This window comes from Erpetoichthys calabaricus, chromosome 1 (genome assembly GCF_900747795.2).
Source record: "Erpetoichthys calabaricus chromosome 1, fErpCal1.3, whole genome shotgun sequence".
In the NCBI taxonomy this organism is placed as follows: domain Eukaryota; kingdom Metazoa; phylum Chordata; class Cladistia; order Polypteriformes; family Polypteridae; genus Erpetoichthys; species Erpetoichthys calabaricus.
In genome coordinates, this window is record NC_041394.2 from 224263640 (window position 1) to 224278197 (window position 14558).

General features: G+C 39.0%; 1 protein-coding gene across 3 annotated transcripts in view; it reads right to left on the minus strand.

Moving 5' to 3' along the window:
• The window catches only part of tafa5a (TAFA chemokine like family member 5a), a 719776-nt gene that overhangs the window by 468146 nt on the left and 237072 nt on the right, over positions 1-14558 (minus strand). Inside the window, exon 1 of one of the 3 annotated variants that reach the window (XM_028812105.2) lies at positions 5574-5721. The exons of the other annotated variants lie outside the window; for them this stretch is intronic. Within the exon in view, the coding sequence (XP_028667938.1) occupies positions 5574-5634 (61 nt within the window). The 5' untranslated portion in view covers positions 5635-5721. Of the gene's footprint in view, positions 1-5573; positions 5722-14558 lie in introns of those variants that run through there. 3 annotated transcript variants of the gene reach the window in all.

The window sequence follows — 14558 nt, forward strand, 5'->3', positions numbered from 1 at the left end:
GAGACACTGCTGATTGCAGTTTTTGTTTTCCTCTCTTCCATTGTCAACAATTAATTAATGGACAGATATTGTAAGGCTCCATATATGTTAATCGTTTTCAAACTTTCATAGAACTCCCTGTTTTCAGTTCTGCTTAATTCTAGACTTGCATTTCATCTCCTGGTCTTTTAACCCTGACTGCCCAGTTAGTTAGTGATTTTAAATTGATGTATTATTGTCTTAAAGATGATGTCTTTTTATATGGCCTTGCTTGTTTAGGGGAGTGGGGAGTGGATGTCGGCTATGTCATTGCATTAAATTGGTTTGACTATGTAAGCAAGTTCAAAGCCAACAATTTAACCTTCTGAGGGCTGAATAATTTTTTCCAAAAAATGCAGTTTTCTAAAGAGCACACAAAGCAATAGTTTCACATGTAAATCAATATAAAATGTCTGTTACTGTGTGCACCAGTTTGCCATCTCTTCTGGCTCGAGCCACTCGCGGGCAGCATGATGGCTGGCAGGGATGTGTGGCAGACTGGCTGCCAGGTTGTCTTTGCATGGTGGGGATGGCAGCGGCAATCACGGTCACAGTGTAATGCAATCTGGTTTGTACATCTTGTCACTATAAGTGATGGTTCACCCAGGCACACATTGCCATAGGTGCATTAGCTGCAGGAGCGTGTTCAGCACCACAATCACCTGGGGACCGATCAGCTGATGCGGATACCTCACTTTCGTTTTTGATCTTAATCTCCAGATCACTTCACCATCATACCATTTTTGCTGTTGTTTGCCCTTCACTACTCACAGAAGCACAGGGAATCTTGGTCAGACTAACCACGCTAACTTTTCTTCTATCAAAGAGAGTCAAACTAAAATGTAACGGTGGGTTTTGTCACGTGTTCAGTTGATTACCACCCTCAACCACTCCTGTTGACAACTATTATACTGTGATATAAATATTTTCTGTTTATTTTACAGCAAGATTTGTTTCGTCAAGTGAACTGTGCTGCGTTCACACGCTATGCCTCAGATGGAAATGTCATATGAACACCCTTCAAACTGGTAGCTTTCAACAGGACAATTTATAGAAAATAAATGATAATAATAAAAACTGGACACTGTACAGGGTTATTTCCTGTTCCTGATGTTGCCAGGATAACCTGTGGCCTCTACGTTCCTAAAATGGATCTAAAAAAGGTTTAAGAATGCTATGTTGAAAATCTAATTAAATTTTTACACTTTGATTATCCTTTCTGCAACAGAAATTGTCCCAGAGAATTTTATTGAAGATAACGCCAGCGCCACAGTAAAAATACTAGAGTCATAACTCTGCTCTGTGTAAAAAGGCAGTGTATCAGTCATCTTTGTTATAATGATCGCACATTGGATGACATGAACAACATTTACCAATTTCACATTTCATGCTATGTGTATAAAATAAGTGTGATAATCAAAAAGGGGAAGCATTTTTATTTTACACACCAGCAGCAAGTGACATTTTTAAAATTCCTGATGAGCTAATGGACTCTGCGGGAGTCAGTTGGACTAATTGCATTGTAGTAGGCACAGATGGAGCCACAACTGTGACAGAAAAGCACTGAGATATGGTACAAAAATAAAAGATGTTGCTCCTCATGCCATTTCTGCAGAGTCTTTAGCATCGTGAAGAATTGATACTGGCTTTAATAAAGTGCTAAATATAGCTACGTGTGTGCTTTGAATTTTTAAAAATGCAACAGCCGTCTATTTTGGATGCTTTGCTGCTTGCTAGGAGGAAATGGGAACAAACAACCAGTGGCTTTTACACACACCGAGATGAAATGGTTAGCACGGGTCAAAGTTTACATGTAACTTATCACTTCAGTATTCGGCAAGAGCTGTGTAAAGATGAATGTGAACAGTTACTAAGAGTTGATACATGACATTAATGGCTAACTTAGCCATATTAAAAACCATACTCATTCCAAAAAGACATGTCAACAACACCCCAAATACATTCTTCCAGAAAAAATGTTATATAAAAAACAAAAAAAGGATCAATGTATGTGTGATTGATGTCTTACTTTAAAAACAAACTAGGATATCAAGATTATCTAATATTATGTCAAAGCATGTCACTCAGGGGAATTCCAGCAGATGCTGCAGTTTTATCCCGGAAACATCACAAGAGTTACTTATGGAATTATAAATCTTTCATTGTGAATGTTGAGACCTTTCTAGCCATTTCTCATTTGAGACTCCTGAAGGAGCTTATTGACATTTAATTTGATAGCCACCATGTGGGTGTTTTTTTCTATGAAATGCTACTAGACATATTCCAGTCCGAGTGTACTGACCAATATAAGACAGCTTCCACATGTAGCCAAGTAAAACATCATCTCATGCAGTACCACATTTTTATGTGACACAGGTACAAAGTCTGCCATAAAAACAGGAGGTGAATTTGAATTTTGTAATTACTATTTTATTGGCAAGGACAGATCACAAACTCAGTTATTAGCATATAGTAACATTCCAATAGTAATTCCCTGGGTACACTCCCAATCACCTTCTTCCTAGTCAATAATTTAATCTGCTAGTTTTCCCACACACAACCTCATCAATGTCTGTCACTTAAAAAAGGAAATTCTAGAAACAAAATCACGACTCCCACCTCCACAGAACAGTAATCAATTAATAAAGGATTTTAGTTCCTTCAATCCAAAGATTGATATGTGTATTGGATTGTCTCAGCAATGAAGTTTTATCAATATTTAATACGTCACTATAGGCTGTGTATTCAATAAGAAGCAGATAACATGGATATTCTTGGAGCCAGTGAGTGGCACAGCACCCAGGTCAATGAAACAGGCATACAAATGTCAACATGGTCTCTTATGAAAACCTAAGCAATGTATTAATAATAGAGTTCTACTTTCAAGATTTTAAGGAGTAAAACTAAAGAACAAAAAAAAAATGCCTAACATTTAAATTTTATTTCTTTTAATGTAACCAATAGTGCTGGAAATTACTACAAATTTGTGATTATGGATTGTCTATTGGGCAAAAATCTTAAAGAAAAGTCATACTAGAGGACAGAAAATAGTCCCACTGCCACAAAGAATTAAGTATTTGTACTTAATTACTTATTTAATGGCACAACCATGAATCTCTCCCAGTCACTAGCAATGTACTTCACTTCATTCCTACTCATATTTCCACTTTCCAACAATCTCGTTCTCCTCCATGAATGTTTAGATCTTCCTCTTTTCTGTCCCTTGTTTATTCCACAGCAGCATTGCATTACAAGGCCTCTATCATCTTTCTGTAATGAAAGTCCAATTCAACCAAACCTGTGTCCTTTATTCCTTGATATAAAATCTTCCTAGTTTGTTATTTTCTAAAGTTACTCATTTGAGATTACCTTAGATCACCAGAGCTTCCATATGTGTCAAAAACCACAATTAATAAACATATGTAGCTTTCTGTGTGTAAAAAGCATATGTAAAATCCAATAAATGAAGGGGCAATAGGCACCCTTTGTTTGAGACTGGGATGGTAAGTAAAAAGGCAAATTTCCTGAATAATTCTGTTATAGGTTATTGTTGATAACCGTCTACAGGATGTGGATGTTTACCTGTCTCACAAGAGAGTCACCTGCTTTGAAAATCAAACAGCTTTGATTGATATCTCATCCACATACAGCACTGTGATAACAGAACTGCCTGCTTCCTTAGAAAAGGTATTTACTTGGTTTGAAAATGAATATGTTCTGGGGACATTGGTCTCAAATCAGCATACAGTGGTATATGTACTTCTTGATAATTTGCAACAGTACTATTTTTTAACCAATGAAAATGTGTATGCACTACAGTTAAGCAAAGGAAATTGGAATGTATCATTGTTTAATCGATTGTCCTGTTTATCTAGACAGAGACTGATGCAGTTATATACCTCTGGGCAAATCAGAATAAAATGAAGTATGGTCAGTGATTCTTAACTGTAGCCTGCTTCTTGTATGATTTTGGCACCTTACTACTGCAGCTACACCATGTAGCTACAGTATCTTGTACCTGGCCCAGATTCCCCTAGGCCTGAGACAGGTAACATTTTTATTGAATGTTGCTGTATCAGGTATTAAATATTCTGAGTCTAGTATTCTTGTGTAAGGAGACAGACAACCAGATTTTACATAGCTTTTTAAAAAATCTACCTTTATTTCTGTATAATGTTCTGTACATCATTTGTGGTACTACCTTTTTCAGAGACAGCACTGCCAGTATAGGTGAAATGACCCACACTACTATCCACTTTGGTTTCTAAATTATTGGTGTCATCAGTATTATTTATTCACCTCTCTGCCGTCTTGCTTGGGTTAATATGAAGACTGACCCTTTTTGATTCGCATTATAGATCTTCTGCTGTACTTAACACTGCATACTGCTGTACTTATCAGACAACAAACAGATATCATCAGTAGATCTTTCTAAAAATTGTTTCAATCCACAAGATATTCCTCTGAATGTATGTCCCTTAAAGTGCATTTCAATAGACATTCAAGAACTACTAAAAACAAGATCAACAAGAGAAGACATTCTTGCCAGACACCACCGAGTATTTTGAAAGGCTCACTAACTTCAACATTAGGCAACACCCTACACTGGAAGTGTAAGTGCAAGTATACAATGCATAAATTATATATGCTTATATACATGGCATATGCATCTTATCTCTGGGCTTCAAAGAAATGCCCATCATATAACTGTTAGAAATAGAGGGTGGCTATATACATAGCTTGGTTTTGAAATATTTATTCTTTCATATGAACATACATTTCTATTTATCATCATGCTACTTGGCTTGCTTTTCCTTTTTTTATTTTACGTATTATACAGTCTTGCTTTTTGTTTTCTCTATAACAGTGGTTCCCAAAGTAGGGGTCGGGACCCTCTGGGGGGTCGTGAGACATGGGGGGGGGGGGGGGGGTCGCGAGATGATTTCCAAGAAATCAAATACTTTTTTAAAACTTTAGAAATTAATTAATCCACCCATCTCATTAGGTGAGGTGTTTTGTTGAAATTAAACGAATGAGTAAATAACAATTTTTTAAAAAGTTATATGGTTGTTAGAGCATTATGTTCTTTTTTGTTGTCATGCTCTTGTTTGGATAGGATATTTTGTTGAAATTAAACAAATGAGTAAATTACTATTAAAAAAAATTATATGGTTGTTAGACCATTGTGTTCTTTCGTGTTGTCATGCTCATGTTTGGATAGGCCTATTGGCGCATGTGCACCGTTGCGCGCAACATTTGTATATTTTAACCACTTCCGAGGATAGTGGGGGTCACGAGTCACTGGCACGGTTATTTTGGGGGTCGTGAGCTGAAAAGTTTGGGAACCCCTGCTCTATAACACTGTATCAGTTTGTAAGAAAAGTATTTCTTGGCTCTGTTGAGAGAAGCACAAAAAAGTTCTTTGTTTCCAGAGCACAAATGACAGTGCTTAATGTTAAATACCAAGACAATACAATCTTAAAGTTATAAAACCATTTGTTTTGTGGCACTTGAAAACACCACAGCCACTGAATCCCAGATACACAAAAGCTCACAACTGCTGATCTGCTCATCCCTGAGAACTTTGAAAACCTTTGACCCTCCAAATTTCTGCATGTTCCAACACCACTTGGAGAAGATGACACCTGGAACACTGACAGCACCTCAGCAACAGAGAAGACAGAGAGAGACAGAATGAGCTGCATTCACCCTGCCAACTGCATGAATGGGGTTTCCTGACACAGCTTTATGTGGACTGTATGCTGATTGATTATTTAATAATAATTTTTATTGTTATTTTACTGCCATTGTGGTTTTAAGGCAGCACTGTAAGAAGAACTACCTTTTCACAGTGCATTCACCAACACTGAACTGGTCCATTCGAGGAGCTAATGATCCCTGCTGGGTATGTCAATGCAATATAGATAACAAAAATTTGGATTACAGAAAGACTTCTGGAGATTTACATCTTGAAGCTGGAATGATTCTGGCATATCAGTCTCTCACCTGGGGAAACTTTTTTTGGAAAATAATAAAGAAAAACAAGGTTGAGTTTGTGTATAATGACAAGAAAATAATTGATGGCCACAAAGGTAAGGGAAATGATTCAAAGAAATGTAGATAAAAGGATCAGAGGCACATATGAACAAACAAAAAATATAAAGCAAACTACAAACAAGGCCCATCTTTGAGAATAAGTATTAATGGGAAAATGTAATTTTGGTAAATTGGTGTATGGATGCAAGTGCACTGTAGAAATCTGCGTCCAAACATAAGCCTTATTTGCAGAAGGATGCATCATTAGCCCAAATTGTTGTGATAAGCAGACGGTTTAAGAGCTGTTTACACAGTAAACAAAGCTGAAAAGTGATGACATGAAAGCCTTATTGTGAAAGATTACTGCCACATATTGATTGACAACATTATTGGCAGGCACCAGCAGAAAGCGTCATACTGACTGAGTTTAAGATTTCATACAAGCTCCTAGATTGGAAAAACACATAGGTGACAGGCTGTCAGTCTGTGTTTCACTTTTTAAATGTGAAATATTAACAGGTATGAATCTGTCACAAGCTGGAAAAATTACTATACAGAAAGGCTAACATAACATTCCCAGACCCACTTAATGCAATTCATAAGCACAGGAGACCACAGTACATTCTAGAAACACTCTGGATAAGGCAGGATTCAACCATGAATGGGGGTCAGGGCCCACTACTGCAAAAATCCACACTCACAAAGGGCCAACTAACACTAACCAGTTACTCTAAACCATAAAAAGTAGAGCAACTAGTATTTGATGTCACTGCTATGAAACTGCGAAGCTACGCTGATCACTGTGTCGCCTTACAGAAAAGTATACACTAAAACACTTGACTTAAAGAGACAAAGAGGATTCAGAGGGGAAGCATATTAAGAAGCATTGGCATAAGAGGTGAACATCGCAGTTTTTGCAGCAGCAACCCGGTGTGGCAGACGGCTGGGAGTGGCACCCAGCCGGGACGCCCAGGAAGACAGGAGGAGGGCTCATGCCTCCTCCAGACCACGAGAGGGCGACCGCCCTGGTTCCTTTAGGGGCCACGGGTGCAGGGCTTGGAAGTCCAACCCTGTAGGGGCCCGTGGTCTCCGCCAGGGGGCGCCCCTATGCCTGAAGGACCCGGAACCCCAACACTTTTGCCACACCAGGAAGTGCTGGGGGGAAGAAGATTGGGAGCACCCGGAGGGCTTCCGGGAATACAGCCGGCACTTCTGCCACGCAGGGGAGTGTCGGGGATCACCTGGAGCCCATCCGGGCACTTATAAAATGGGCCGCCCCCCTGCAAAGGAGGACTGGAGTCGGGTGAGGAGTGGACAAGGTTTGTGTGCAGGAGAGTGGAGGCGGCTGAAAAGCAGGCAGAGAGACTGAGAGAGGCCTGGACTTTGGGGGAGTTTGGTGCTTGAGGCACGTGTGGTGGACTTAAACATGGTGTCCGTCTGTCTGTGTCCGGGCAGCTTATCACACCGGACAATTTGTACCATGAGGGTTTCATTCTTGCTCAACATAAAATAGAAAGAATAGTCCATTACCCTAATAAATGTAATATTCCGAGTTTTTTTTTTATCATTCTGTGCAAACTACATTTAACAAAACTAAAAGGAGATTCAGCCTTTAATGAATATTGGTGACATTTATGTAGGAAATGTTTTGAAAAGCTAGATCATGCAGGGGTTACCAACCTTTTTCATGTCAAGGTCCCCCTAAGAGACTTACCTTAGACTGAGGACACCATATCTATCACCATCAAAAAAATGACATATCCCATATGTCTATAATAAACCGCTATACCTGTTAAGTGCATGTAACAAAACTATATAAACCAAGGCACTTTTACTATGTAAAAAATAGATTGTTCATAATCTATACTAATAAAAGGCAAAGCCCTCACTGACTCACTCATCACTAATTCTCCAACTTCCCATGTAGGTAGAAGGCTGAAATTTGGCAGGCTCATTCCTTACAGCTTACTTACAAAAGATAAGCAGGTTTCATTTTGAAATTCTACGCGTAACAGTCATAACGGTCAACAATGTCCGCCATGTTAAACTTTCTTATTTATGGCCCCATCTTCACGAAATTTGGTAGGCGGCTTCCCTGCGTTAACCGAAACCGATGTATGTACTTATTTCAGTGGTATGATGCCACTGTTGGCTGCCATATTGAACTTTCCAACGGTCTTTGTTACTTATGGGCCCATCTTAAAGAAATTTGGTACGCGGGTTCCCAACACTAACTGAATCCTAGTTACGTACATACTGTATATACATCCATAGCCTGCAGCTCAGCCGCCGTGTGAGGCGGCATTGGGTCCCCCATTCCCACGCCTCCCACATAATTGGCTGCCTGCCTATATAAGACTTTCCGTCGCTCCGGTCTCTTCATTCCCTTCCTTGCTTCACCACGGTATTCACGTCTCCCTGCTGCTAACTGCAGCCTTTTTATTTAATCCATGGCTTCTTCGCCGTTTTATTGTTCATTTATTACGATTATAGTTATTGTGTAGGTATTTTAGACTTAGTTTACATTGTTCAGGTACCCATTTCCTTTATCGTTCCAACCGTACCCCCATTAACATGTCTATCAAGGTGATCACTATCGATCAAAGAACTGTCACTTACTGAAAGGTTTCCATGCCCGGAGACAGCGACTGCCTTTTCCATTCTCTGTGTTACATATTGCACGGCCATATCAGGCTCACTCTTGATATCTGGAGGAACATTGTGTCTTATGTATTGAATGACTGGGACAGGTTCAAGGTGTGGACTGATGACGGTGCAGGAGATAATTATACTATACAGGAGCACTATAAGAGTGAAATGCTTAAGCCCTTCACCTATGGTTCTGCATGTGAGTTGATGGCTGCCGCTGAATTGTTCAGTTGTCACTTTCAAGTGTACCGAAATGGCCAAATATTTTACACCTTTGGACAACCGCCAATGCCTCTTAAACATCTTAGATTCACAGGTGACGATTTGAGTAGTGGACACTTTATCAATGTTTAAACTCTCAAAAGCTGGATGCGAAGTTATCAATGAAACCTATTTCAATTCAAACGCCTCCAATTTCCAGTAAGGCTCTGCTTCGCAATGACAATTAATAAGTCTCAGGGACAGACCCTACAAAAGGTTGGCATTGATTTGAGGCAAGATTGCTTTTTACATGGCCAACTATACGTTGCATGCTCAAGAGTAAGCTCAGCGCACAACTTGGTCATATTACAACCGGAGGGCCAAACTGACAACGTGGTATACAAAGAGATCCTTAACAAATAATTATTGGTATATTTTCCCTCAGTTTAAAAAGGTTTACTTTTCTTCTTAATAAAAATTTTAAAGCAGTACTTCGCCGCTGCGAAGCGCGGGTATTTTGCTAGTAAATAAATATATGAAACTCACCCTAGGCATAGTGAGACTTTTGGGCTTGGATGTTCTTGCATATTTTGTCCACTCTGGGTTGCAGCTGGCTTAGCATCAATCTCAAATCATTTTCTACATTTAGAGGTGCTCTGTTTTTGTTTTTCAGTATTTTCAATGCAGAAAAACCTGCCTCAACGCAGGTATTTTGTTGCAAATGGTAAGAGGCATCGGATGGCTTTTTCGCTCAACCCTGGGTATTGGTTTCTAAGATTGCTCCAACATTCTGACAGGGAAATGGCAGGAATTGCATTTTCAAACTTCCATTATTGGCTATTTCAATTAATTCCTGTTGTGACCTCAAATCAAGACAATCCTCTACACTTCTGAACTCAAATGGATTTCTGATCCATTTTAAATAATGATTGTCCAGGTCTGGGAAGTAGTTGCTGAAGCATTCCTTCAGGTGTATCAGATGTGACAATATTACAGGCAGGACTATGTCTACAGGCGCATTGGACGTTCGTAGCTCCTGGTGAAGGAGCAGGAACATTACAGTATTTCCTTCTTTTAGGTTTTTCTCTGACAGTTAGATATTTTGTATAAATGTCAGAACTTTATCTTGCAAATTACGTGTGTTGTGGTCTGCACTGATTCAAGTATTTTAAAAGTTGAAGAATGTCAGCCAAATACGCAAGCTTAAGAACCCACGACTACTTGTCACAACAGATAGCAAACTGGGAGTTCTCGGACGAGAGAAATTCACGCAGCTCTGAGTGGAGATCAAGTACTTGTTGTAAAACTGCCCCACGAGACAGCCACAGGACCTCTGAATGCAGTAGAAGGCTTTCAAAACTGGCATCCATGTTATTGTACAGTTTGGCAAACAGCCTGTGTTTAAGGGGACATTCTTTGATACTATTTACAACTTCTATACCAATTAAATTCCATAGTATTACCACAATCTGAAAGTAATTTTAAGATGTTTTATGGTTTGTCCACACTCCAACTCTCCCTATCAAGCTAAACATGACTTAATATTGCAATCCTGTCTATACAGATCAGGAAATTCTGCTTACCAGTCCCATTTGACTTCTAGTAGAAGCCACTGTACAATTCTAGTAGCTTTATTCTATTATTTATGGAATAAAACACTGTCATGCATGTGTGTCTGCAGATCAACCTCCTGACCCTGGGATGACAGGGACGCTGCCTCTAATGCTATCATCTCTTTCTCTTCCAGCAGCCAGTAAAAGCTGCCCAGTGACGGCAACAGACTCTGCCCCTCAGGTGGAAGGAGCATAAAAATGAGACACCCACAGAAGGTGGCTTGTCATTATGGACCTATACTCGTAAGAGAAGGAGCCCCAGACCTGATCTAACAAAGAACACTTGCCATGGGCATTTCTGTTTTGTTATTACACCATCATGCACTGTTTTTGTTTATTAAAATTAAATGGGGTGACCCGGTTGGTGCCCTAACATGGCTTCAGTCCAATTGTCGTACTTTGCAGGACCTCAACACAAATATCCCAAAATACTACAAAGCATACAGGTTTTCAACATATTCATTCATTCATTTTTAACCCATTTACTTCATCACAGGATCTCGGGGAAGCACAGCCTATCCTAGAAATATGAGGCACAAAACAGGCACCAGCTCTGTACCGGTTTCAATCCAGCACATAATATTCACACACACACACCCATATTCATTCGTAGTAAGCCAGCTTGGAGTTGCCCAGTAACTGAATTATCATGTTTATAAGATGTGGAAGGGAGGACATCGTGACTTGGCTGCAATTTGAGTACAAGTTCCCAGAGCAGCACAGTAGCACTGACAAATGTACAAACATACTGTCCTTCTTAAATTCATATTTTGACCATTAACGTTCTCTTTTTTCGCATTATTGAACATCCGAATTCAGACATCTAAGTCATTGGCTATACAACACTATTTGCTGCATTGCTTATCAAAGTTCTATAGTTTCAGAATATAGTTAGAATCACACACCAATAAACTGAGCATATAAAATTTATATGCACACCTTTTACTTAATTGGAAAAAAATTGCTTTGTATAATCTGGCCACAGGTGAGTGAGCATATATTGTATAAATAAGAACTCCCACATGTTTAGTTATCGGTGATCAATTAAGTCTTTCAGATGTTGTGTGTTTAACATTCAGGAGGCATTTTATATATTAAAATAAATTTTGTTGATTTGTCCAATTAATGTAGCCTGTCACATGTGGGCGTGTTGGCACTGAAAGTGTTCTGAAATCTTGATAGAATAAATTAGCACACATCTGCATAAAAATGAGCCTGCATTTTACCCACAAAGTGCCCCCTGACCTCAAATTAACTGCATTCTAAGTAACATATTCACCTTGCAAAATAACCTTCGGTGAACCTGTCCTGAGGGAAATTATGCAGGTCAGGTGTAAATTCTTTTGTATGAAGACTGCCAATGAAGGTAGTTGCCTAGTACAAAAATCAAGAGGATAATGAGAAATGAGAAAAAGATTATGCTAAATAAACAGTTTCAATTTCCAGTGGTCCCATAGTCAGAGCTGAATTATACAACTATTTCTCAGGCTGATTACTAAAGTAGGAAAACGGTTGCAGATTACCTGTGATAAGCAGTGCAAGGAAACCATATTTAATGATTTGTGACGAAGAAAAAATTTCACTTATATAGCACCTTTTATACAAAACTCAATCGTAAAATGAGATTTTTCAGGTAAGGAAGACAGATTGGAGGTATGTTTACATGCTGATTAGCAAATTAATTTTACTGTTCATTGTATATATGACCGTCATCACTCAATAAAATGTTAATTAATATAAAGTTGTATACATTTGTACTGTATAATAAAGTTAGTGCAACGGTTGTCCAGGCACATTAAGTGACCTGCCCGTGGTTCACCTAGTGAGTCAGTAGCAGAGTTTGAATAGGCAATCTTCAGACATACAGTTCAACTCCTTAACTACCACACCACATCATAACTGTAGCAAGGCGGAAACTTTGCACTCTCAGTAGAAAAAAGATGCCTGCTAGCTAAAGGGAGTTGGGGAGATCATTTTAGCCCAACTGGCTAAGCTACTAGTTATGGCTCTGGACCTCTGGGTTCATAGACAGCCTCAACATGTAAGGATATGAAATGGATTGAGGCAGATTCTCTATGAACATACACCAAGGCAGTAGTAGTATTTCACTACACATTCAGTAGAATAAATGCCTCAAAGAGCTTTCAGCACAGTTACTTTCCTGACAGGGGGTGCCTTCTGTTCGGGGTTTGGATTTTTTCTGTGTTAGCAGTGTTTTCCTGCAGGACAGGATCCCACAATATAAAGCAATGTCTGCTTAACTTGCAGCTGTAAATGGACTTGGTATAGGCACACTCCTTTCTTGTATAGATTATGTCCATAAATATGACAAGGATTTAGTAGGAGAAAAAAATGAATAAGCAAATTATTTTATGGTGGAGCATTATTCGCAAAGGACTAGCAAGGTTTGAGTAACACGCTTATTACTGAAGCCCACAGGTAATTCAAATGTATGGTTCACGCAGGATTACTACTTGCTAAGTGTTCTCGGCAATATTTGTTTGTTTGGTTATAATACAGGTGTGTTCCCCAATGCATCTGTTTTATTTAATTTGTTCGTATCTCCTGTAGAAAAAGAAAGTGCCTAAGAATTCGATATCGGTCTCAAAAGCCTTTTTGTTGTCACTTAAGGTGAAAAAAGAAAATAAAAAAAGGTATTCCATCGATCACCATCATTTGTGTTAATAGTACACTAAGCTGTATTGTGCATGTGCAAGTCACTTTGGACAAAAGCATCTGCTAAATGAATAAAGGTAACAATTTTTTGACAATAAACAAAGAACAGAAAAACACCATGCCAATCATAAGTGTAAATGTGTTTGTCTAAAAGCAGGGTGACACTACTGCCTTAGAATTCCAGTAGTCTGGGGTTAATCCTTGGCATAGCGGCAGGCTATGTGGAGTTTTCACTCCAGATACTCTGGTTTTCCTCCCACATCCCTAAACATGTGCAGGTTAGGTTAACAGGCAATGTCAAATTTGCTCTACAGAGAATGTGTGTGTGTGTGCATGTGAGAGTAAATGAGTCCTGCTTTGGACTCCCACCCAGTGAACTGGATTCTGTTACGTATCCTGCATTGTATACTTTGCATCTGGTAAATACTGTTCTTCAAATTTTTAATGCATGATGAAAAGAAAATGTCAAATACATGTGGAAAGTTTTAATTTTTCCTTTTGCTCATTCCCAAATACAAGCACAGAGGCAGCATGCTGCAGTTAAAGAGAAGAACAATTAGTAAAACACTAAGTGGTTGCCTCTTAATATTTCATTTCTGTGATTTGTTGATTATATAAAAGCACCTCTGGAGTGACAAACAGATTTGCAAACTAATCCCACACCACATCCCATTTTCTCCCCATGAGCTCAACCTGAGAACAGCTAACACAACATTTAGAACAGATTTCAAAAGCGATCATAGCATCATTCAGACAGCAGTGTGCCAGACAACAGGCTTTTAACAGAGTGGCTGCTGACAGCTGTTTGTCTCAGTTTGGCCTGCTTTAACATGTTCACCATCTTGTCAGGTGTCTGGGCATTGCCGTGGAGTTTCGTGAATAATAGTGCTGTAGTTGGAAAGAAATTTCAATGGTTTTACTTCTACTTCATTTTCTGCACTTCAAAGTTCTTTAAAAGGGAACAAGAGAAGAGGGACAGGTGCCTTGTAAATGTTTGCTGATCTTTAACCAGTCAAGTTATATATGAAACATTTGGTACTTGCCTAGGATTTGGACCAAAGACGAGAGAGATCAGAGGCTTCCCGTGTGGTACAGGGAGGAAAAGCAACCGGTCACAGTCTTAACACGCTAGCAGAAAATGTATGAGGCACACGAGTAAGTGAATGGGTGGGCAATCTTTTTTCTTGTTCACATGAAGAACTCCCAAATAAAGTAACTTAATGAAATATCAACATGATGCATGAATCCAAACAAAATGCTGTTACTATATTAGCCTTCACTTGATTCTTCCCATAGTTTTCTTGTCAAGCATCGAATGGTCTCTATTACTGACTTACAAAGCTGTTTATTTGGAAATTCCTGAAA